The sequence below is a fragment of the Rhinatrema bivittatum genome, chromosome 12 (assembly GCF_901001135.1).
Source record: "Rhinatrema bivittatum chromosome 12, aRhiBiv1.1, whole genome shotgun sequence".
Classification (NCBI taxonomy): domain Eukaryota; kingdom Metazoa; phylum Chordata; class Amphibia; order Gymnophiona; family Rhinatrematidae; genus Rhinatrema; species Rhinatrema bivittatum.
In genome coordinates this window covers 3,419,647-3,446,151 of record NC_042626.1, presented here as the reverse complement: position 1 = coordinate 3,446,151, position 26,505 = coordinate 3,419,647, and the positions used below count along the sequence as shown (strand labels likewise).

The 26,505-nt window shown below is 42.9% G+C and overlaps 1 protein-coding gene across 2 annotated transcripts in view; it reads left to right on the top strand.

The window, feature by feature from the left end:
* PIK3C2B (phosphatidylinositol-4-phosphate 3-kinase catalytic subunit type 2 beta) overlaps positions 1–22,952 on the top strand; it is a 138,553-nt gene extending 115,601 nt beyond the window's left edge. For both annotated transcript variants that reach the window (XM_029573843.1, XM_029573842.1), the window contains exons 30-33: positions 10,502–10,583; positions 17,902–18,008; positions 20,630–20,758; positions 21,748–22,952. In XM_029573843.1, the coding sequence (XP_029429703.1) occupies positions 10,502–10,583; positions 17,902–18,008; positions 20,630–20,758; positions 21,748–21,936 (507 nt within the window). In that variant the 3' untranslated portion in view covers positions 21,937–22,952. The remainder of the gene's footprint in view (positions 1–10,501; positions 10,584–17,901; positions 18,009–20,629; positions 20,759–21,747) is intronic.
* Positions 22,953–26,505: the final 3,553 nt, after the last annotated feature.

The window sequence follows — 26,505 nt, the reverse complement described above, 5'->3', positions numbered from 1 at the left end:
AGACTACCTCAGGTAGAAAGGTGGCACCATGCATAAACATACCCTCGAATCAGACATCTGTAGGAATAGATCTTGACATGACAGTGCCTGGAGCTCCAAAATTCTCCTGACTGAACAAATAGCCACCAAGAAAAACACTTTAAAAGTTAAGTCTTTAACCATAGCTCACTTTTGTGGTTCAAACCGAACCTCACACAATCCCCTAAAGACTAGATTCAGATTCCAAAATGGACAAATGTTCCACACATGAGGATGCAAGTTCTTAGCTCCCTGAAGGAACCATACAACATCCGTATGTGCAGACAGAGGATACCCTTGCACCTTACCCCGGAGACAACCCATTGTCGCTACCTGGACACTCAGAGTTAAAAGCCAGTCCCTTGACTAGAACCTTTATGTAGCAAAGCCAAAATATGTGACACCATAGCCTGAACAGACTGAGGCTGCACTCCGTCAACAACAGTCCAGGACTCGAAGATCCTCCAAATTCACACAAATGTCAAGGATGTAGAAAATCGCTTAGCCTGCAATAAGGTGGAAATAGCGCTTTGGAATAACCCCTCCATCTCAGACGTCTCCTCTCAGAAGCAAATTTAAGACTAATCGGAGAAAATTCCTTTCCACTCAACGCACAATAAAGCTCTGGAATTTGTATTGACCTGTACCCAAGCCAAGATGACAGCAACAACCTTCAATTTCTAAGCAAATTTCTAAGAAAACTCGCTCCCCTTCAACGAGCCGGAAGAAGGTGAAGTTGCCCAAAAAGACAAAGGAAAACTTGTTTCCCAAATTTAACACGAGACAAAAGTGAGCTGCCTGACCCATAAATATTGGGCCCTGGTGGAAAACCATCAACCAATGTGCGAACCACAGTGGCCCATCTATAGCCATGTTGATCAGATCTGGGAAGCATGGTCGATGTGGCTATTCTGGAGCTACCAGGATCAAGTTGCCTGGATGTTTCTCTATCCGCCATAATCCCTTGTTTACCAGAGGCCACGGGAGTGAAGACAAGAATCCCTTGAGTCCATGACAGTACCAGAGCTCAGATTCCTTTGTACCGTGTTATGCAGAGTAGTTAAATCTCAAGTGAATTGTGATGAATTGCAGGAGGACCTTGCGAGACTGGAAGATTGGGCTTCCAAATAGCAGATAAAATTAAATGTGGACAAGTGCAGAGTGATGCATATATGGAAAAATAACCCTTGCTGTAGTTACACAATGTTAGGTTCTATCTAAAGAGTGACCACCCAGGAAAGAGATCTAGGTGTCGTAGTGGATAATACATTGAAATTGTTGGCTCAGTGTGCTGTGGCGATCAAAAAGCAAACAATGTTAGGAATTATTAGGAAGGGAATGGCAAATAAAACGGAGGATGTCATAATGCTTCTGTATCGCTCCATGGTGAGACTGCACCTTGAATACTGTGTGCAGTTCTGGTCACCGCATCTCAAAAAGGATATAGCTGCACTGGAGAAAGTGCAGAGAAGGTGACCAAAATAAGGGGCATGGAACGGTTGCCCTGTGAGGAAAGGCTAAAGAAGTTTAGGACTGTTCAGTTTGGAGAAGAGATAACTGAGGCGGGGATATGATAGAGATCTACAAAATCATGAAAGGACTTGAACAAGTAATGTAAATCGATTATTTAGTCTCTCAGATAACAGAAGGACCAGGGGCACTCCATAAATATAGCAAGTAGCTCATTTAAAACAAATAGAAGAAAATTCTTTTTTACTCAGATTTAAGCTCTGGAATTCATTGCCAGAAGATGTGGTTGCAGCAGTTAGTGTAACTGGGTTTAAAAAGGTTTGGATAAGTTCCTAGAGGAAAAATTCATAAACTGCTATTACGGTAATTAATAAGCAATAGTAGCTTGTGATTTATCTAATGTTTGAGTACTTGCCAGGTACTTGTGATTTGGATTGGCCACTGTTGGAAACAGGATACTGGGCTTGATGGACCCTTTGGTCTGACCCAGTTTGGCATGTCTTATGTTCAGTGGCGGTAAAGCTGTGACACCTTGGTGTTCTCTTTGGTCGGGATACCCCTATCTTCTGTGAATGAGAAACAGTCGCTGACTCCGACAGCTCCCCATTCCCTGGGGTCTAATTTTATCCGACTGATAAAATCAGCTTGAATGTTGTTCACTCTGGGATGTGAGACTCGGCCAGCCGCTCCAAGTGCTGCTCTTCCCAGAGTATCTACTCTGGGGCCTCTCATGCCCCTGCCTGATTCTTGATTCCACCTTGATGGTTTATGTAGTCAACCGTCACCACGTTGTCCGATAGGATCCATACTGGATGGCCACGTAACCTTGGCAGACAGGCAAGCAGTGCAAAATACACTGCTCTCATCTCAAACAGATTCATAGGCCAGAGAAGCTGATTCCATTAATTCAAAGGGAGGCTTCATTGGCTGAGAAAGTACCACATTCAAGTCCCACAGAACAGGTGACTTATACTGGGGCCTGACATGCCAGTGGATGAGTAGATATTGGTTTGCTATCTACTTGAGTATGGTAAGCCGCTATAGCGTTGAGGTACACTCACACCAAAGAGGTGGTAAGGCCTGAGTCAGAAAGGTGAAGCAGGTATTTCAGCAGGTGGTTGCAAGAAAATGGGTTGCAAGAAAATGGGCCTAAAAGCATTTTGTTGACACCATTTGAGGTACCTATTCCATTTGAAGGCATTGTTTCTTGTAGTGGAAGGTTTCTAGAAGAGAATAGTATGTACATAATTTCCATAGGTAAGTGAAGGTCAGCGATCACTGAGCACTCAACTTTCAAGCTGTGAGGCTGAGGGTGGAAAGTTTGAATTGATACAATATCCCATCTTTCTGAGTTAACAGCGCAGGGTCTGTTCCCAGAGGTATGGGAGGACTGTTGGAAAGTTGTATGAGATATGCATGCCAGATATGTCTGGGCCACGCTGGGGGCTATATAAGAATCAGATGAATGTGGTCCTGAAGAACTTTCTGCACTGTTCTGGTGGAAAAGAGTACATGAGGCTTTGTCCCCAGTTGATGAAGAAAGTGTCTTGAGCTGATCTGTGATTTCTTGACAGAACTGAGCAAAATTGACTTAGTTTTGTGCTCTCTTGTGATAAGAGGTCCACTGATGGTAGACCCCATAAGCTGAAGATTTTGTTGGCCACTGATTGTGGTAGAGACCACTCATGTGGTTGAAACACTCTGCTGAGTCAATCTGTCAGCATGTTGGAGATGTCCGGCAGATAGGTGGTCTGTAGAACAGCTTGATTTCTTTCTGCCCAATTCCAGATTTTCAGGACTTCCTAGCAAAAGGCCATGAGGCTGTTCCTCCTTGCTTGTTGACATAAAACACTGTGACCTTGCCATCTATTTGAATCGGTGTGCTCTTCTCTTGAAGATGCGCATAGGTTGATTGCTCTCAACTTTAGAAGATTGATTTGATAGCAGGTTCTCTTGAAGAGTTCAGATGCCTTGTGTTCAAAGGGTTCCAGTGTATGCTCCCCACCCTTTGCTGAAGGCATTGGTCGCCAGAACCACTTGATAGGGGAGCAAGTGAAGAGGGGCTTCTTCCTTGAGAACTCATAATTCTTGTTTTATTGTTGCTCTTGAGAAGACAGCAGTTGAGTTAGTTGATCCCACTGGATATGTAGATCCCACTGGCGGTAGCGGATGTGAAAATGGTTCAGGAGAACCACCTGGATGGCTGCTGGCATGTGACAGAGGACTACCAGGAGCCATTTGGCAGACAAGTGTGGAGAAGAGAGAAGGTTGCAAATGAGCGATTTCATGGTGTTTACTCAGTCGGGAGGCAGAATCTTTCCTGTATTGAAGATTATCCAAGCCCTGATAAATCTGAGTGTCTGAGTGGTGGTATTTCCTAATCCCCAGAGGGCTTATAATCTAAGTTTGTACCTTAGGCAATGGAAGACAAAGTAACTTGCCCAAGGTCACAAGTTGTGGCAGTGTAGCTCTAATACAGGCAGAGTAGGAACATAAAGGATTCATATATTGATCTGAGTAGATGGCAGATGCCCTCTTTCACATCAAGGAGTAGTTATGGATAGTAATTGTCTTGCTTCGTAGTAGGAAAGAAAGGCTTCAACCCTATTCAATATATACATACTGCTGTTGTGCAAATTACTTTCAAAACTTGGTATTAACTTCTTTCTTTATGCTGACGATCTGCAATTTTATATCCCCCTAAAAAATTAATTTGAGAAAACAGCAGCTCTCATCTCTGAATATATGATATCAATAAAAGAAAGACTTGCACAAATGAAATAGTCGATGAACCCGAAAAAAACTGAAGTAATTTGGTTGAGCCAATTAATCCCCACAACTCAAGTAAGAAATATTGGAGTTCAAATCAATGAAAATCTTAACAATGAAAGCCCACATTAGCAAACTGATCAAATCTGGCTTCTAAAGCTGCGAATCCCAAGCTGACAAACCTTTACTATGCACAGAAGACTTCAGAACAGTCTTATAATCTCTAATATTCTCTAACCTTGATTATTGTAATTCATAAGAACATAAGAAATTGCTATGCTAGGTCAGACCAAGGGTCCATCAAGCCCAGCATCCTATTTCCAACAGAGGCCAAACCTGGCAATTACCCATGCTACTAATGCAATTAATAGCAGTGGCTATTCCCTAAGTAAACTTGATTAATAGCCGTTAATGGACTTCTCCTCCAAGAACTTATCCAAACCTTTTTTGAACCCAGCTACACTAACTGCACTAATCACATCCTCTGGCAACAAATTCCAGAGCTTTATTGTGCATTGAGTGAAAAAGAATTTTCTCTGATTAGTCTTAAATGTGCTACTTGCTAACTTCATGGAATGCCCCCTAGTCCTTCTATTATTCGAAAGTGTAAATAACCGATTCATATCTACTCGTTCAAGACGTCTCATGATCTTAAAGACCTCTATCATATCCCCCCTCAGCCGTCTCTTCTCCAAGCTGAACAGCCCTAACCTCTTCAGCCTTTCCTCATAGGGGAGCTGTTCCATCCCCTTTATCATTTTGGTTGCCCTTCTCTGTACCTTCTCCATCGCAACTATATCTTTTTTTAGATGTGGCGACCAGAATTGTACTCAGTATTCAAGGTGCAGTCTCACCATGGAGCGATATAGAGGCATTATGACATTTTTACATTTTATTAACCATTCCCTTCATAATAATTCCTAACATTCTGTTTGCTTTTTTGACTGCTGCAGCACACTGAGCTGACGATTTTAAAGTATTATCCACTATGATGCCTAGATCTTTTTCCCTACTTGGACTTCCGGCTAGTCACTTAAAACCACTACAACTTCTGCAAAATGCCGCAGCCAGACTTTTAACTGGATCAAGGAGGTACAATTTACCCCAACTCTCAATACATTGGCTACCGATACAGTCAAGAATATTATACAAAGTTCGAACAATAATATTCAACATTAATCCACCGTTCTTAAGTTTGTAACATTAAATATTCTTAAGTTTGTAACATTAATATTCTTAAGTTTGTAACATTAATATTCTTAAGTTTGTAACATTAAAGCACCGTTCTTAAGTTTGTAACTTGTACACTCTACGGTAAAATTACTTTACTGGCCTTTTCTTCTTTCCAGCTTGTTGCAAGCTTATTTATTTATTTATTTATTTATTTATTTAGCGTTTTTCTATACCGGCATTCATGATTAGAAACCACATCATGCCGGTTTACATAAAACAAGGGGTGAGAACAAGAAACGAAAAACAAGTGCAAGGAGAACAAAAGTTACATTACAACAGGGTCTTAAAACTGGGAAGAGAAATTAGAATAAGAGAGACGAACGGAAGAGATTAAAATATTTACATTATTTACATTATGATATGAAATCTATTGTATAGTTTGCTGTCTCTTGTAAAATTACTATCATTTAGATCGGGTCTGGGAAGGCTTGTTTAAATAGCCAAGTCTTAAGCCTTTTTCTAAAAGTCGGTAGGCATGGTTCTTGTCTCAGCTCCGGAGGGATAGAGTTCCATAATGAAGGGCCGGCTGTGGAAAAGGCTCGGTCTCTGAAAGTTAGGTAGTGAGTGGTTTTGGTTTGGGGGACATGGAGTGATCCTTTGTAGGCTTCTCTGATGGGCCTGGTGGAAGTGTGTTGTCTGAGAGGAATTTGTAAATCGAGCGTTGTTTGGTGATGTATGGCCTTGTGGATAATAGTGATGGATTTGTGGATGATTCTGAAGTGTATAGGCAACCAGTGCAGGTTCTTGAGAATGGGTGAGATGTGATCTCTTCTCCTGGTGTTGGTCAGAATTCTCGCAGCTGTGTTCTGGAGCATCTGAAGGGGTTTGATGGAAGCGGAAGGAAGACCAAGTAAGATAGAGTTGCAGTAGTCTATCTTAGAAAAGATAACTGCTTGAAGTACCGTTCTGAAGTCTCTAACGTGCAGGAGCGGTTTGATTCTTTTAAGTACTTGGAGTTTGTAGAATCCATCTTTAGTAGTTTGTTTGATGAACGATTTTAAGTTGAGATGGTTGTCGATAATTATTCCTAAGTCCCTTGTTTGGGTGGTAGGTGGGTTGGTTGGAAGACTCAGAAGTGGGTTACTATTGTCAGGTGAGATGATCAGAAGTTCCGTCTTAGCCGAATTTAATATCAAGTTTAAATTCGATAAGAGGAGATTGATTTCTTTAAGACAGAGTTCCCAGAATTCAAGAGTTTTGGCAATGGTTTCATTGATAGGGATCAGGATCTGCACGTCGTCCGCGTATAGGAAGTGGATTAGTTTCAGGCGGGTTAGTAGTTGACAGAGCGGAAGGAGGTAAATATTAAAGAGTGTGGGTGAGAGGGAGGAGCCCTGAGGAACTCCTAAAGATGAGGAATGTCGGGAAGGTTCCTTGTTGTGGATCTTTACCTTATATCCTCTGTTGCTGAGGAATGAGTTGAACCATGATAGGGCAGTTCCTGATATTCCTATGTTCGACAGTTGGTTGAGGAGGGTCGAATGGTTGACAGTATCAAACGCAGCCGAAAGGTCTAGAAGGATGAGTAAGAAGGATTGGCCTTTGTCTAGTCCCATGATGATGTTGTCAGTCAGGGATATGAGTAGAGTTTCCGTGCTTGATGCTTTACGGAATCCATATTGAGAGGGGTAAAGTATTTTGTGGTCTTCAATGTAGTTGGAGAGTTGAGTATTGACCAGCTTTTCCCTTATCTTGGCAATAAAAGGAAGGTTTGAAATCGGGCGAAAGTTGTTGGGGTCTTTATGGTCAAGATTGGGTTTCTTTAAGAGCTTTAAGAGCTTTAAGAGCTTCCAAGTTCTCGCCCCCTGTTGATTGTAACTTTGACTTATTCCTGCTTTGGTTATCTTTCGTTTACGTGAATTTGTTACTCTAGTTTTTTCCCTTTGTTAAACTGTAAACCGATCCGATATGGTAATCTACTATGAAGGTCGGTATATAAAATTGTTAAATAAATAAAATAAATAATCCAAACAATGACATGATGGGAATTACATTTAAACCACATATTCCCACATGACCTCTTAGATCTCAGGATAAAGGTCTTCTAGAAATACCGACCCTAAGAAATTCTCATCTAACTCAAACTAGAGATCGAGCAATTTCAATTGCTGGCCCAAAGCTTTGGAACTCAATGCCAGAGAATCTGCGAACAATATCAAACAATAAGAAATTTCAGAAATATCTGAAAACATGGCTATTCACTATTGCTTATGGTTTGGCTGATTCAGCCAATTCACCTTGACTTAGATATCCAAAATTTGTCATAAACTATACTCTCTTTTCTCTCAAACCCCCCCCCCCCTTTATCTGACTACAATAACATATTGGGGTAGATTTTCAAACGGTTACGCGCATAACCCTTTAAAACCTACCCCTGCGCGCGCCGAGCCCATTTTGCATATAAAGGTAAGGGGGGGATTTATATAGGGAAGGGAGGGGAAGGTGGGGGGAGCGAAAGGAAAGTTCCTCCCCTAGGACTCGGCGCATGCAAGTTGCACAAGTGTGCACCCTCTTGCGTGCGCCGACCCCGGCAGCGCACACGTTATAAAATTGGGTGTACATTTGTGCGCGCCAGGTAGCATGCACAAATGTACCCTGCGCGCGTAAGATTAAAAATCTGCCTCATTATGTGACTGCCTATGTAGTATACCCTTAGTTTAGTATGTTTACCTTGTTCATCTGTGTGCATGCCTACCTTTGTAACTCATCTTAAGTTTGTGAGTGCCAACCCTGTACACTGTTGTGAACTAGTGTTTTTCATAGGGAACGACGGTATATAAAACACTCAAATAATAATAAATAAATGCAATCATATATATACTGCACCATGAATAGGTGGATGGTAATTCATACAGATAGCATTGTGCTTTGAAAAATCTTCTTACCAAAATTATCAATGGGATAGAATGTTGGGACACTTTAGATGCTTTGGTATGCTTTGATGGGTTTTTTGAAACATTCATCAATGAATCTGGCACAGGTCGATTACATTGTGTTGGTTGCATGAGAGCTGTTCCATGTTATCCCAAGCCTTGTGTCTAGATATGCATTTTAAAAATTTTAAAACTGTTTGAAAAGAGGTATGTCTGCAGGCCTATTTTAATCTGAGCAAGTTACGGTTTTTATGTTTCAATGTTTTGTTTAGTTTTATTATTTTATTTTAATGTTTTTATGATTTTTTTGTTATGTGTTGCTGTTATATATTTTTACCTTGCTGAATGTCATACTGTAAATCACTTAGTAACTTATGGTGTAAACAATTAATAAATTGCAATAAAGATAAAATATTGTGTAATATAGGATCCTAAGCACTGGGTGATCACAAGGCAGATGAGTTGGAATGCATCAAGGCTGCATGTTTTTGTGTCATTGGTGCATTGTGCGTTGAGTGCATCATGCACCAAATACATTAGTGCGCCAAGTGCATCGAGCGCCACGATGGAAAATGCATTGGTGGAAAATGCATCTGTGCACCATGCATGGCTAATGCTGCTGGCATAGATGACGGCTGCATTGATGGTGTTGGCACCAATGCACCCAGTTTAGAACATTTGTGCTTCTTCAACGAGGGCTGTGATGGCTCCAGGGATTGATGCTGCTTTGACTTCAACTCTGGGCAACTGGTGGAACTGAACCCCACAGCTTCGGCCTGAGTGGAGGGGAAGTTTTTGGAGAGCTGCTGCTCCAGAGAGATTTACACAGATCCTTGATGCGAAGTGCCCTGGACCTCTGCAAGCCCGGGAACATCAGTCCAAAGGCATAGCAGTTCTTCTGGTCATGTTTCAAACCGATGCATTGGTAACACAGTTTGTGCCTGTCCGTAAGGGACATAGTTTTCTCACAGATACAACTTTTGAAATCGCTCATCATAGATGGTGGAAAAAAAGGCCACATTAGTAGTATGATGGGATTTTTTTTTTTTTTTTTTATAAGCCCTGAAAAGTGCTTTTGTTGGGGCTGCAAAGACAGCAAGGCAACTTACTAAGAAGATACTAAAGAAAAATATTGAATTGAAAAAGATTCTAAGGATTTTTCCAAAAAAATTAGAAGAGGCAGAGTTCACATCCATGATGCACTCGGTCAAAAAATGACTGAAGAAATTCACAAGGCAATGCTTGCACAGGAACTCCTCAAAGCTCTACTAGCTTGGAAAGATGTCTGTTAGGTGCCACCAGATATCAGTCCATATGTAATGGCTAATTCAGCCTGTTTATCAATGGAAAAATAGCTTTGAAAGTTATCCCCATAGTGAAACTAAATTTGAGCTGCTGACCCTAGTAAATTTGAAGCCTTTGAACCTTTGAAAACTGATCACTTAGGCATGTTCTATGCCTATAGTTTATATGATCTTTCTTTCTGCATCTTTTTTATGGTACTGTGTGCTAATGCAAACATAACTTGTGGATTGTACAAACAAATTAAACTTCATGGAGCAAATCAAAATAAGTCTGAAGTGGCATTAAAATAAAACAGCTGTTTCTCAGAAAAACTCTTCTAGTATGTCCTCTCACCATCTCTCTCTCCAGGCACCAGACATTCACCCCTTCACTTTCTCCTTTATAGCAGAAGGATGAGCACTACAGCAAGCTCTCCTTACACTCTGCTCTCAAAGATGCAGGCAAGCTTTACATCTCTCTCTGTATATAGCTGTAAGCTTAAGATTGCATCATGCTTTCCCTCCTCCTTTATAGAAGAACCAAGCTGTCCTTCCTCTCTTACTAGTTCCAACTGTCTGTTGGAAGCAACTCCCAGAAAAGAGAGCTCTGGTTTACTGGGTTATTGTATTTAGTTTTGGTGATAAACTTATGAATAGCAAGAGGTATACATACTGTGAATCATTATACATTTGGGACAACAGAAAGAAAACAGAATGGAAAGAAGGTAAAAACTGAATCTTTCTCTCCTTTTCCATTCCAGCTGAGTGACAATCTCCCTTATAACAACACGCATGGTACAGCTTTCACTTATGTGTCCTGCACACTGACAGTAACTGTTTGTTTGCTCTCCCTAGTGTGATCTGGTTTATACTTTTTTCCATCTCCTCCCACGAGATGAAAAGAATGCAGGAAGCAACTCAACTCCAAAACTCCCAGGTAAGGCATGCGAGATCAGAACCATTTTTCCATGCAAGGGAGATTTGTTAAGGGGGAAAAAAAGGCGGAGGTTTTACTGTCCCCTTGAAGTGCCTGTATGTTTGGAGAGGGTAAATACCTAAATGAATCTCCATCCTAAAGGAAGACAGTCCACAACTGAGCAAGGAAAGTAAGTTGAAAGGAAAGCTGGCTTTTTCTTCCACTCCCACTTTGGAATGCGATTAATTAGTACTGGTAAAATCTTAGGGCAATATATCCTGATGAAATAATATAAGTAGACATATCTGTTAATACTGTAAATCAAAGCACTTATGAGGTGCACAAAATATTTTTTTTTTATAAATGAACTAGATATCAAAATATCCTTGTGTTGAAAGAGACAAGAAGCAGAAGATTATGCATTTCAGCGCATGAGGATATTTTGATACCAAAATCTTAGGGCCTACAAACATAACAAAGTGTTCACCAAACAAAAGTACAAGTAGCTCCCAGGTATGAATAAAATCTTCTAAAAAGGAAGAAAAAGCAAGTTTGCTTACCGTAAATGGTGTTTCCGTAGATAGCAGGATGAATTAGCCATGCTGTCATGGGATCTGTCAATCAGGTCCGGGAGGCGGAGCTTTACCAAGCAGAGATTAGATTTTAGCTCTCTGCAGCTGCGCGTGTGTTCCCGCGCAGGAAAGTAACAGATTCTCCTCAGTTTGTGATTAAGCTGTAGTGTAGTCAAAGAGACGGCGACTGTCAGGGAGGAGGGTGGGTCAGCATGGCTAATTCATCCTCCTATCTACGGAAACACCGTGTACGATAAGCAAACTTGCTTTTTCCTGTTGATAGCAGGGCTGAATTAGCCATGCTGTCATGGGAGTCCCAAGCTCCCGATCACGTTGTTTATGATATATATATGTTTGTACGTGATCATTAACAGTGTGGCAGTCACCGTGTACAAGAGGATAGAGATTGCAGGATTGTGTGCCCTATCTTTGCATCAGTGGCTGCTTGTTGATCAAGGCAGTAGTGAGATATGAAGGTATGTAGCGATGACCATGTAGCTGCCTTACAAATGTCTATGGGCTGTACATTTTTAAGATGTGCCAATGAGGCCCCGCTGCTCTGACTTGGTGTGCTTTAGGAACAGAATGTAGCTGTTGTTTCTGTTTGTCGTAGCAGAATGTGATGTGCTGTGCTATCCAGCTGGAGATGGTGCGTTTAGCCACTGGTAATCCAGGTGCCTTCGGGTCGAAAGAGACAAAGAGTTGGGAAACACGGGAGTTCGAGTTTGTTCTGTCTTTGTAGTATGCTAAGGCTCGTTTGCAATCTAGTGTATGCAGTAATTTTTCCCTATCATTTGCGTGAGGTTTAGGGAAAAAGATGGGTAGTTCTATGGTTTGGTTGAGATGGAATTGAGAAACTACTTTTGATAGGAAGGACGGGTGAGTCCTGAGAACCATCTTTTGGTGATGAAACTGTAAATATGGAGAATAATGAACCAAGGCCTGTATTTCACTGACTCATCATGCTGATATTACTGTGACCAGGAATACAACCTTCTATGTGAGGTATTTTATGTGTGTCGAGTCCATGGGTTCAAACGGGGAAAGCATAAACTGTTCAAGAACTATGTTGAGGTTCCATGGAACTGGAGGTTTAGAGATCGGAGGACGAAGGTGAGTTAACCCCTTAATGAAACGAGATAGTATGGGGTGATTGGAGATAGGAATAATGTTAACTGGTCTATGATATGCCCCTATGGCACTGAGATGAACTCTAATGGATGATGTTGCGAGAACAGCTGCGTATAGTGTATGAAGATAATCCATGAGTAGCTCAGGTGAGCAGTCCAATGGTGGTACGCCCTTGGAAATGCACCAGGTAGTGTAGCATTTCCATTTATAGCTATAATTTTTCCTCGTTGAGAGTTTCCTGGATTCTAACAAGATGAATTGTGCAGAAGTGGAAACTCCTTGTTCTGTTAAAAGGAACCTTTCAATCTCCATGCTGCCAAGTGGAGAGATGAGTGTAGTGGGTGTAGGAGCATCCCTTAATCTTGGCAGAGAAGATCTGGATGATTTGGTAATCGAATTGGGTTTGTGATGGACAGTCGGAGAAGGAAACTGTACCACGGTTGTCTCGGCCAAGCCAGGGCTATGAGTATCAATTGAGCTTTGTCTGCTATGCACTTTTGGATTGTCCTTGTTATGAGTGGTATAGGAGGAAAGGCATACAGGAGGCCTGTTGTCCACGGGATGAGAAAGGCGTCCTAAGCGATCCTGAATTGGCTTGGTCGTATCGAGCAGAATTTGGGAACTTGAGCTCCCTTTGCAAAGAGATCTATCGCAGGCGTCCCCCACTGAATGAAGATGTCTTGGGCTACATCCGAATTGAGTGCCCATTCGTGAGGATGAAAGATGCGGCTTAGCCTGTCCGTTCTTGTATTTGCCACTCCTGGTAGGTAAGTTGCTTGCAGATGTATGCAATTTCGGTGAGCCTGTTCAAAGATTGCCAGGGTCTCCTTGCAAAGGGACCATGAACCGGACCCTCCTTGTTTGTTGATGTAAAACATTGCCACTTGATTGTCCGTGTATATCATGACCCTGCAACCTTTCAGGTGGTTTTGAAACACTTGTAGTGCATTTCGAATCGCTCTGAGTTCTAATAAGTTTACCTGCAGGGTCTGCTCGGAGATTGTCCATAACCCTTGTGTTTCGTGAATCTCGAGATGTGCTCCCATCCCTTGTGAGACGCATCTGTGGGTAAGACTGCGTTGTGAGGAGGGGAACTGAATAATGCCCCCTTGGACAGGGTGGAGTCTAGGAGCCACCATGTTATATCCTGTCTCATGTCAGCGGTCAACGATAACATCTGTGTCAACGGTTGTGAGTATTGTTTCCATTGAAGTTTTAGTCCCCATTGCAGGTGTTTCATGTGTAGCCTGGTGTTTGGAACCGTGAAAATAGCCGCCGCCATGAGGCCTAGAACAACCAAAACTTGTCTCGCCGAAGGCCTTTGAGTATGATTCAACACATGGAGAAGTTAACGCAGTTGTGTTATTCTCTCGGTTGGGAGGTATGCCCGATTGTAAGTGGTGTCCAGGCATGCTCCTATGAACTGTAGTTGTTGTGTTGGTTGTAGGTGTGATTTCTGAAAATTGACCACCAGTCCTAATTCCTGTAAGCACTCTATCACCTGCCGGAAGTGGTCGAGTAAGATGTCCAGAGCCGAGGCAATTATTAGCCAATCGTCCAGATATGGAAAAATGGTTATACCCTGTTGTCTGAGATGAGCCACCACCACAACCATACATTTGGTGAAGACTCTGAGTGCAGCTGATAGTCCAAAGGGAAGAACTTTGTACTGGTAGTGGTGATGCTTGTAGCGGAAGCACAGGTATCGCCAAGAGGATGGATGGCTTGGAAAATGTGTGTAAGCATCCTTTAGATCAATGGAACACATCCAGTCAGGTTGAATCAGAGGTAGGATCGATTTCAACGATACCATCTTGAATTTCTCTTTGATCAGGAATTTGTTCAATTCCTGCAGATCTAGTATGGGACGAAGGCCACCCGACTTTTTGGGTATGAGGAAATATGGGGAATAAAACCCTGCTTGTCGGGTCTTCGGGAAAATCCGTCAAATGGCCTATTTGCGAAGCAAAGCAATTTCCTCACCCAGTTGCGGTTGGAAGCTTTGAATCTTTAGAGTGGAAAGGTAAGGTAGCATGGGTTTTGTGGTAAATTGGAGTTGGTAACCGTGTCGTACTATCTCTAAAACCCATTGATCGGATGTTATTCTTTCCCAGGCTGCCAGGCAAGAATGGATTCTGCCGGGTGGTGCTTGGTGTTGTGGTGGTGGCTGGGTTACTAAAAAGATGGCGTAGATTTTACTGCAGCAGCCGGTTGCTGTGCCTGCTGTCTTTGGTTATGTGCTTTGCCCCTACGTTGGTTCAGGGTCTGTTGTTGAGGCGTAGAACGCTGGTAAGATGGATACAGCTGTGTACGGAAGGACTGATAAGACCTGTAAGGTCTGCGGACCTATGATTGTCAACGAGTGGATCCGACATAACAACGTGTGGTCGAGTAGTGAGGATGTGATGTTAAGGATGAACTGCTAGACTTCCTCTTTCAATTTGCCCACTGTGTCCTGAAATCGTTCTCCGAACAGGTTGTCTCCTGAACACAGGAGGTTCGCCAGCTTCTCGTGTAAATCTTCCCGTATCGTACTGGAACGTAACCATGCCATTCTACGGGCTGCGATGGCTGTTGCAGACGCTCTGGAAGATGTCTCGAATCCCTCATATATCGACCGCAGAAGGTGTCGAGAACACTCCTCCATATCATGAAGAGGCAGTGGTATCTGATCTGCCGTCAAGGAAAGCATACCTTTTGTGGCTTGTATGCACTCATATAGGTATTGAACCATGTAGAATTGGTGGTGTATGATGCGGGCATTCAGTATTGAGTTGTGGTACATCTTTCTGCCAAACTCATCTAAATGTCGGTTATCCTTGCCTGGTGGATATGAGGTATGCGACTTTGCTTTCTTGAATCTTTGCATCGCAGATTCCACTACAATTGAAGCATGCGGTAATTGTGGCATAGAGTAAGGCAATGTTTTCCGCATACGAAAAGTTATATCCATTTTCCTTGAAACCGCTGACAGAGAGTAAGGTGTTTCCCACGATTTCTGTAAGACTGTATGTAGGAGTTCTTGTGGTGGAAGAGATGTTGGTTCCCCTGGAGTATTGAAAATTTTTAGGAGACCTAAGGTTTCTGATCTAGGGTCTGTCTCCTTATGGACCTCTAGGTGTAATATAGTACCCAATTTTTTCTAAAACTTTTGGGTACGTAAGGTCCTCTGGAGGAGAATACGGTTCCTGCGGTTGTTCCTGTGGGTCCGACGGGAACCCGGTAGATGATGATGGGGAGGTTTGTGGAGATGGGGAATCGATAGATGTATCTTGCTGTTGAACTGGTGAAACTGGTCGTTTTGTTATTGGGGATGCCAGAGGCTCCACCGATGGTTCTCTAGAAGTATGTGTATTATGTTCCAGGGAACTTACAGAGAGTTCGTTAGACATCTTCAAGGATGATTGAAGAGTTTCATAAAACCCTTCTAATGATTGGGATAATTGAAAAAATGCCTCTTTTGTGTGAGGAGGCATTGTCGAACGACCAGATGGTTTTGGTAAGTCACTGCTTTAGAGTGCATTAGAGGCACTTGAGGTAAATTACTTGGAACGTCATATTCTTTCCCAATCTTGTCCTCTGCTGTCCTAATGGAATTATCTGAGGATGTAGAAGCATTAGAGGAAGTGACCTGTATTATCTCTCTATGAGATAAGGTCCTTGCACCTTGTGTGTGAGACGTCGTAGACATAGAAGGGCTTACTTCCCATGTTTCACTCATCTTTGAAATCTTTTTATGGTGCAAGTGACGTGAATGTTTCTTATGATGGTGTGATGAGGATTCTGTGTGGTTCTTCCGTGAAGACGGGCAACCGTTTTCTATGTTTTGTTATCAAACCTGTAGAAGTGGATCTCGAAGAGCATGAAGTACCCGAGCGGTTCAGTGTTACCGCTGGAGAGGCGGAATGAGATACTTCTGAGGATTCATGTTGTCGTTTTAACCCATGCTTCCTTGGGTGAGATGGGTGTTTGGATTTATCTTCAGCTCTGTGGCGTATAAGGCGATGCCGTAAGTTTATGCGTTGTTAGGCCTCTAATGTGTTGTGTAGGCATCGGGCTTCTCGATGCTGTAGGATCTTGTTGTGTACTGGGCGTTGATGCCTTCTGTGCCGTGTGCGTCAATGTTTTTGGCGCCATGTGCGCAGATTTCAGCTTGTGCGCATATGTTTTCGGCACAGTGCGTGTAAATATCTGCGGTGCCTTTGCCTCCGGCGCCGTGCGCACAGACGACGCCGTGCGCACAGACGGCGCCATGCGCGCAGATGTCTTCGGCGCTGTGTGTGCGGATATATTCGGCGCCGTGTGCGCAGAAGATTTGTGCACCAATAATTTCTTGGGCGCAGAAGTTGTGTGCGCCGACGATACTTTAGGCGCAGAAGGCATCTTGGGCACATACGTTTTCGGCGCCGTTGTTTCCCGCGCTGGTGATTCTGGCTCTGTCGGTTCCTTCAAATCCGTTGGCCTATGCCTTCGTGGCAAGTCCTTACTTCAAAGCCTGGAGGGGTGAGGATCCCACGAAGATGCTCTCTTTTGTGCTGGAAACATTGTTTTTGAGGGGCCAGGCGACAAATGAGCCTCCAATGGTTGCGATGGGCTGAAAAGTTCCCGCATTTGATAAGCCCGCTGTTTCTGGGCTCACGGGGACATTCGAACACAGAATTCACAGGCTTGTAGATCATGATCTGGCCCCAGGGATTGGTAACATTGGTCATGGCCATCCATGACCGACATTACCTTGCCGCAAGTACAGGGTTTGAACCCCGATTTCTTAGACATTTTTAGAAAATTTAATAAGACGCTGAGGAGAAATCAGCTCTGTGTGCGATCCCGCGCGCGGAAAAAACAGACTGAGGAGAATCTGTTACCTTCCTGCGCGGGAACACACGCCCAGCTGCAGAGAGCTAAAATCTAATCTCTGCTTGGTAAAGCTCCGCCTCCCGGACCTGATTGACAGATCCCATGACAGCATGGCTAATTCAGCCCTGCTATCAACGGGAAAATGAAGAGACGCCTCAGGCAGCGCTGCTGTGGATTCAAATCCTCCGTCTGTCATGGATGTTAAGGCCCGAGTATGCCCTTGATATGTACTCAGACCTGGGGAGGGAGGGAAGACCACTGCGGTTACTGTGGTAGCCCCTGCTAACCAGTGAGCAATACTGAACCTGCACCTGAGAGATGGCCCTCCAGCCCTTAGGCCGATGGGGGTTCCTAACTTTCCTGGGCAGATGTTTGGGGAGAGGGATTGAAGATGGGAAAGCAGAAAATATTTTATTCTTAAGACTGTTGAAACACTGAATTATTTTCTTGGAGTCCGTTATCAAACGACCTGTATAGTTGCTTTTAACACCTGTAATTTTGCAGTTCAAATTTTGAAATAAAAACAATACAAGTAGTAGTTCTTTGAAAATGTAACTAAAGTCGATATGCTAAAAGCATCCATATACTTTGCACCTGCTGTGGGGAAAAGTTGTGTACATGTATTTGAAATTCAAATGTGTGCATGCTGTTTCCCTCCCACAACCTGTGCACGGGGATCTTCGGTCAGGCCGTTTTACCCCTCATAGCATCTGACCTTCATCTTCAGTATTATAAAAATGAAGTCTTAGACGGGATCTTCCTTGTTCATATTTTTGTAGACGCTGCATGGTCTCTGCCAGTTGGGAAGGTTGGAGGGGAGGTCAAACTCTGCATTTCCTACAAGAACAATAAGCTTTTTATCATGGTGATGCACATCCGGGACCTGGTATGTGTCAAAAGTACAAACAGCTCATTTGCCTATAGTTTTCTTCTTTTTTTCCCTCCTTTTCTATTTGTAGTTTTTTCAATGTTGTCAGGGTTTTCTTCTTTCTCTAGTCCCTTTTCTGTCCTAGCCATCTTAATCTTTCTCTCTCTTTTCCATGTCTCACTTCTTCCTGTTTTCATCTCTTCATCCCTTTCTCTTTCTTTTTCTTCCCCATTATCTATTAACAAGGATTGCAAGAAAATATTTATTCTGAGTCAAAACAGTGACAAAATTCAAATGTGCCTTGGAGAGACACAGACATCTTCATGGCAGGGGAAGTAGGATTGGAGGAATAATCTAAGAAGCAGGGCAGCCAGGGTGCAAATCCTCCTGATGCTGCTTGTGACTTGGGAAGTCATTCATTCGCTGTTGCCCCACATTCAACTTTAGGGGGTAATTTTGAAAAGGATTTACATGCTTAAAACTGGGTTTTACACCTGTAAATGCACTTTAAATGGGCTTTTGAAAATTGCTACGATAATGTTACATTTACATATACAACTCCTTTAAAAATTACATCTCTAGCCCTCTAGGGACAGAGAAATAGCTCCTGAACCTGAATGTAACTTGTGTGAACTAAAAGCAGAGAAATTACTACTTACCTGATAATTCCCTTGCCTTTAGGGAAGGGTAGGTGAATCCCAACGAATGGATTATGCACCTCTGCCAGCAAAAGCTGATGTCACAACCATATACCGTGTTTCTCCGAAAATAAGTCTGTTCTTATATTATTTTTAGCTCCGAAAAAAAAGGATAGAGCTTATTTTCAGGGGATGTGTTATTTTTTTTCGTTATCGGCCTGCCGTGGCAAATTTCATTTTCCTGCGGTTCGGTCCGATTTTATTTCGACTGCCGCCCCCCCCCCCCCCTCCAAAACCATATCCGAAACACACCCCAACCCATTACCAACCCTTCAAATTTAATTAATTGCAACCACCCCACCCTCCCGACCCCCCCCCCCCTCCAAAAAAAAATTGCCAAAATTCCCTAGTGGTCCAGCAGGGGTCCCGGAAGTGATCTCCTGCTCTCGGGCCATTGGCTGCCAGTAATTAAAATGGCGCCAATGGCCCTTTGCCCTTACCGTGTGACTGCTCAACCTGCCAGGCCTGCAGTGATTCCTCAGCTCACAGAACAACCCAGAGACGTGAGCAGGCTAGCCTATGATTTTATTTTTTGGTAATCAGGAAAACATTCACCTGAGCCCAGCTCTTCATGGCTGAGAGCAGGAGCGGATCCCAGCTACGGTGGGAGAGGGCTAAACCCTCACCACTGAGCCTCTCTTGGCCTGCAACCGCTAATCGCACTTTAGATCCAGGCCCCTCAAGGCTTCCGGACTGAAGCACTGTACTGAGGGAGGGACTGCACAGTATCCCTCAGGAGGCAAGCAATGCTATAGCCATTTTGTCCCAAAAAAGACATCAAAGTTGGGCACACAACTGGGCACACAGGATCACGCAGATACCAGCAGCAAAAAAAAGGCTCTAAATCACCTCACGGCCTATTGCACACCAAAGGAAAATCTTGGAAGCGGGACCTAGTCAATGGCTGCTCAACTCGCTGTGCCTGCACTGCCTCCTTACCAAACTCACCAGAGACGTGAGCAGGACAGTTCAACGCCCAGGTAACAGACCCTTTCTCCTGCTTTCCTCTCGCTGCTGTATTTTTTTTTTTTTATAAAGCAAAAATTTTTTTTACCTGAGCTCAGCCTTCCCTTGCTGAGAGCAGAAATGTGTCCCAGCTATGGGAGGAGAGGGCTAAAGCCTTCACCACCGAGCCTCTCACGGAAACAGGTCTTGGCTACAGAGGGAGAGAGCTAAAGCCTTCACCGCCAAGCCTCTCTCAGCTTGCAACTGCTATTGGAATTTCTGGTTCATGACAGTCAAGGCTATTGGACTGAGGACACTACCTTAGGGAGGGGACTGCATTGTATCGCCTCAGGAGGCAAGCAGTGCTATACAGATGTCTCGTCTTTCTGTTACCTCCTTTTGATTCCTTCTTATTTTCTTTTCTTCTATTCTTTTTTTTTTCTCACAGGCAATCCCCTGAAGGGAAATGCATGTCCACTATCTGCTGGAGATGGAGAATACTGACGGACTGATGTTGGAGCACGACTATATGGTCGTGATGTCAGCTTTTGCTCTGTCTCCATCTGCTGGCAGAAGTGCATAACCCTCTCGTTGGGATTGACCTACCCGAACACTAAGGAAGAAAAAATGGACAGAATCTCTAAACCAAGTTTTCCATATCTGCCAACACTCATTCACCTGTAGAAACTACCTTTGAAAATTGCCCCCTCTTCTCTCCCAGTGCAGAGAAAAGGGGCAGTGCAAGGGCCATGCTGGAATTTCTTTTTAACTCTTATTTCCCAGTAAGGAGTTTGCACCTCCAAACTCTCTGAATACTTTTAGACCCACAGTCCCTGCCAATCTTCAGCAGGTAGTTTCCCTTTGAAGATGATCTTGCAGACCTGGGGGTACTCTGTACATGTTTGGGGAGGAGGGGCAAAGGGACTACAAATAGCTTTCCCCATCTATATTTGTATATTTTATTTAACTTGAGTCTATAATTTGGCTTGTCTGTAGCAACACCTCCAGGATGGGAATGACCCTGATCCTTATGTGAAGATTTATCTTTTACCTGATCCACAGAAGACCACAAAGAGAAAAACCAAAGTAGCTCGAAAAACATGCAACCCCACCTACAATGAAATGGTATGTCTTTCTGTTGAGTGGGTATCCCTCTAGAAGATATAAAATGAAGCCCATTTTGTTGTTCTTGCCCTAATACTGAGGAAATTTAAAGAACCGTCATGGAAAAAAAGAAAATTTATAAAGCTTAGGAAATGGAAATCTCTCTCTGCTTAAGGCCAGGCTAACAGCTGAGCAAGGATGTGTCATTTTTTTTTTCAGTGAGGGGATGGAGGCAAATGCTAATACAGTTTATTTAATCATTGACTATATTTTATAACATGGATTCTAAAACCTGAAAGTTTATTTAATAGTAAGTACAGAACATAAGAACATAAGAAAATGCCATACTGGGTCAGACCAAGGGTCCATCAAGCCCAGCATCCTGTTTCCAACAGTGGCCAATCCAGGCCATAAGAACCTGGCAAGTACCCAAAAACTAAGTCTATTCCATGTAACCATTGCTAATGGCAGTGGTTATTCTCTAAGTGAACTTAAAAGCAGGTAATGGACAGCTCAAACACATGTACATAACTTAGAGTATGGAACACTATATTACATGGAATATCATTTTTCCAAATTTAGGCATATATTCTTCCAGTTTTAAAGTAGTTTGTGACCTGCTTTTCTTAAATTAAGTAGATTAGGGGTCATTTTTAAGCAGAACCAGAGGTGTTGGTAGATAGTTCAAACATTTGCAAAGGGCAAGGAATCCCCATCTGAGTGACATGAACAAGTGGCAATGCCAACAATACAGGCTAGGAAAACCCCCTGGACTGTAATTCAGGGGCTTGTAAAACAGGGTGAGAACATGGCAATATCCCCCACCCCTATCCTAGTATAGATGATTAATTCAGTACAGTCCCATAATATGTGGTGATGCAATCTGCCAAAGAAAATGCACTGGAAATATCTTTCAGCAGGGTGATCTGATAAACCCAATGGCTGCTGCTTCTTTATAATTATTCTTTTGACTTGAAAACTTTTCCTTCCTTCCTACTTATGTGCTGCAGTTGGTTTACGATGGGATCCCCAAAGGAGACCTCCAACAGCGCGAGATCCATTTGAGCGTGCTGAGTGAGGAAGGATTCTGGGAGAATATCCTACTTGGAGAGGTCAGCATCAAACTTCGGGATCTCAATCTGACAAAGGAGAAGTTGTGTTGGTTCCAGTTGGGCTCTAAGAACCAGGGTACCATATGAGGATGCATCACACAAGCTGCATAAGTGAGCGGCCTCCCTTCTGGGATAGCAACAGGACCATGATGCCTTGTTTTATTTTCATAAGGCCTTCAGACGTTAGAACTATGCTCTAAAAGGATTTATCCAACGTGATGGCTTGATGTTTTCCAAGGGAATTAGAGAAATAACAAGCAATTGAGAGCTTCTTTCCTTTCTAGATAAAGGATTTCATATGAAGACTGAAGATTCAGTCATGGTGCGGAATTCTATCCCCTCGTGGCTGGAAACACTGCAGTAGATTTATGTTTACCTTGTGTCAAGGGAACTAGGACCGGGGATGGGGGAATAATCTTATAATTTTTGTGTCTATTCATATCTTTATTTTTTATTTTAAAAAATGAGAAGTAGATTCTGTTATGGAGGAACAGGGGTTTCAGAAGGGGCATGATAAGGGAATTTAGATTTTTTTCAACTGTAGATAAGGTTCTTACTGAACTTTTTTAGCCTGTATTATTATAATGAAACTTACAACCATAGGGAATCTTAAAGGGAAGAGGCAATAGGGCACATCTGGTGAATGAGCCCACCTTTTCCATTTTGGATAGTGGCTGGTTCCCTAGTGTTGTCTCTCCAGAAAAACTGCTTCCAAAGGAAAGCTTACTGTTCTAGGTTTCCATAGAAGAAGAACACAATACTTGACTCTTCCACCTGTATCCCTGCTTGCAGCTTGTATTACACACTTGCTGTCTGTCCTGATTACACTTATGTATCATCAATCCTGTATCCATCAGTGTATGGAAGACCTCTGCACCTTGGTGTTCCGATCTTACTCAATCCCTAGCTAGAACCAAGTCTGCTGCAAGCAATTTCAAAACAGTTTTAGATGACAAGTGCTTCAATCACAGGAGTCCATGATTTTTTTCTTTCTGAAAGATTTTTTATTGAATTATATGAAGGTTTACACTGACATTCTTGTAAAGGGAGAAAAATGTGGGATCAACCCTACCAAAAATGAATACAAAAATTCTTCAACTTGGTGTACATCTGTTTCTTAGTACCACAGATGTTATGGTGACACATAATACAACGGGCTCTAAAAAGAAATTAGGAAAACTTATGGATGCTAAATCAATCATAGATGCTTTTAACAACAGTCAGGGATGTTATACCAGGTACAGTGCATTCCTGTATCTAATCCAATGTGTTACATGTTTACAATTTAAAAATGCTCAAAGCAAGCTATGGATTCAGTAAATACAAAGCAAGTTTGCTTACCATAAACAGTATTTTCTATAGATAGCAGGATGAATTAGCCATGATCTGTGGACTTATTGCTCTGAACTAGTGAAGCTTTGAGCTGTACTGAGCATGTGAGGGAGTTCCCTCAGAAGCCTCCTCAGTCTATTTCAAAGCTAATTAGCTGGGTAGTCAACTCTCCAGGGAGGAGGGCGAGCATCTCATGGCTAATTCATCCTGCTATCTATGGAAAACACTATTTACCATAAGCCATCTTGGCTTTTCTGTCAGTAAGCAGGCTGAATTAGCCATGATTTGTGAGACTCCCAAGCTGAGAGCTGCAGCAGAGCCATGACTAAGCAACCCAGACTCCACTGTGGAGGAACAGATGCAAAACTCTGTTTTGTAAAGTAGGTCAACTGCATCAGAAGATTCATTTGTGTGGAGAGCTGCACCGTAGCATTGAGTGCAGCCATTTCACATCATGTGCATCGAAGATTGCATCAATAAAGCTATTGCACCATGCTCTGGGTTTTTCAATGCTGCTTGCGTTCGGTGCTCTAATGTGCTAAGCATTGGGTGCTCCTGGTGCACCTTGCATTAAGGCACCATCATCGCTGATGCATCCTGTGTTGAAGTCATCGTCATCTCCTCTAGCGCCAATGCATCCAAGGAACTTGTGCTTTTCGATGCATGGGGAGACTTTGTCAAGTATCTCCATTTTGACAATGCATGGCGGCTATCCAACTCCATAGTTCCTGTTTGAGGCGAAAGAAGGGGTTGTTAAAGAACTTTGGCTTATGTGACTACATGGGGAGGCAAAAGAAGCTGCATTTTGGGATACAGATTTGCTGTGGCCCCTGGCCAACTGACAGAGATTCTCAATTTTTACCACTGTGGAACACTGCGAACTAGGAGACATCTGACCGCAGACTGTGCAGTTTGTTTGGTCATGGTCAGGCCCCAAACATCAAACAGGGATCATGGCCCATCTAGTACAGACATCCCTTGGCTGCAGGTGCAAGTTTTGAACCAAGTCATGATGGCTTTCTTCTTACCTGACATGGCCCTGAGGATAAATTCCAGAAAGATCTTTGCACACTGTCTAGAAGTGTTTCTCTGGGGGGTTTTTTGTTTTTGTTTGATTTTAATTAGCACTGAAAAGTGCTGTTGGAAGTATTGCTGAGGCAGAGAGGCTACAAGAAAAAAGAGAAAACTTTGAAGAAGATAGATAAAAATGAGGACAGACTGAGTAGCTGGGACCAAAAAAGGAGGAGGCTTCTGAGGCAACACCTGCATGAGAACACTGCACATGCTCAAAAGAGCTCAAAGCTTTACTCTTTGTAGAGATGAGTCCAGTCAGTGCTGCCAGATGACATCACCCACAGATCATGGCTAATTCAGCCTGCTTATTGTGGAAAATGAGGGTAATTTTCAAAGAGTCTTCTGCAGGTAAAAACATTATTGGTGTTTTATGTGCAGCATGTCTTTTTACAATGGGTAAGCATGGTGCACACATGAGTTTACCCGGAATGAGCGAAGGCATTTCCAGGATGGGGAAAGGCAGAATTGAGAAAAGGTTTACACTTATGCATATACTTTTGCATTTTCAAAAGAATGAACGTAAAATTTAATTAAAAAGTTCTATACACGATTTAACGGGTGTAATTGTGTGCAGGTAATTTCAGTGGGATAATTTTCAAAAAGGGAAAGTACATGCATGCACATACTTTCCCTTTGAAAATTGGTGTAACATATGTTTTTCCCTCTAATTTTTGCAGGCTGTTAATTACCTCCATAAATAAAAAATATGTATCATGATAAAACAAAATAGTTAAAAACAATAAAATCAAAACATAATGAAATTTAACATGTGAACAAAAGCATGAGAAAAGAATTTAAAAATCTTTAAAAACAAACCATAAGGTGTAATTTTATCGGATATAATTTTATATCACATAAAAGCCAATTCAAAGAACCCTGATTTTACCCTTTCCCTAGAAACAAGGTAATTGTCAATCAAACAAACTTTTGGATAAGGCATTCCTTTTCAAGAGCATGCCCTATCCCAGGTTCTTGATGGTTTCAGAGCAGAAACTGAAGACATTTTTTAAGATGGTCAGAAACTGAACATAGTACATGTATGGGGACGTATGAAGGTACTTTCTGTTTCAGGTAAAGCAATCCAGAGTCTTTCATGACTTTTAAAACCAGGAAAACAAGGGTTAACATCTTAAAATTGTTTCCTAGGACAAGCAGGATGGTAGACCTCACATGTGGGTGACATCATCTGATTGAGCCTGGCAGGGAAAACTTTTGTCAAAGTTTCTAGAAGCTTTGACCAGCAGACTGAGCATGCCCAGCCTGCCACTATCCGAGCGTCCACATGAGGTCCCCCTCTCCACTTTTTTTTCTAATATGTTTCAGGTCCTGCCGTTTTACCTCGTCTGGTCCCCCTTCATGGTTGGTGCCTTCTCAGTTGGGTAGGTTTTTCTATTACCCTTTTCCCAACTTTGCGGTCAGTTCCTGACTTTCACCTCGCGGTGACCGCCAGTCATCGACTGCAGACCAGGTATTTTTATGGCGTCAACCGGTTTTTGTCGGTACTCGCGGTCCATTTCCATCACGGAGCTGCATGAGGTTTGTATCCTCTGCCTGGAGGCCTTGCACAATGTTTGTGGGTGCAGTTTGTGTGATCAGATGACCCCCAAAGGGTGTCTGGCGTGCCTCAATAAGATGAAGAAACTTTTCGGGGCCCCAAAGTCTGCTCCTTCCACTCCTGCATCGGCCCCATCAATGCCGAGAGGTCACTGGGATCTGTCTGACACGCATCCCCTGGCTACGCCTCTCACAAGTACCTCCAAGGATCGAGGGGATGGTGATAGATCCTCAATGGTCTCACCGCTCTCCCAGACATTGGGGATCTTCCGCTTCCTCAGCGCCGGGGAAAGACCAGGTCAAGCACCAAAGACTATCCTGCACGCATTGCCACCGGTCACCAATGATAAAGGGAATGGAACAGCTCCCCTATGAGGAAAGGCTAAAGAAGTTAGAGCTGTTCAGCTTGGAGAAGAGACGGCTGAGGGGGGATATGATAGAGGTCTTTAAAATCATGAGAGGTCTAGAATGGGTACATATTAATCAGTTATTTACTCTTTCGGATAATAGAAGGACTAGGGGGCACGCCATGAAGTTAGCAAGTAGTACATTTAAATCTAATTGATATTCTTTTTCATTCAACGCACAATTAAACTCTGGAATTTGTTGCCAGGGGATGTGGTTAGTGCAGTTAGTGTAGCTGGCTTTAAAAAAGGATTGGATAAGTTCTTGGAGGAGAAGTCCATTACCTGCTAT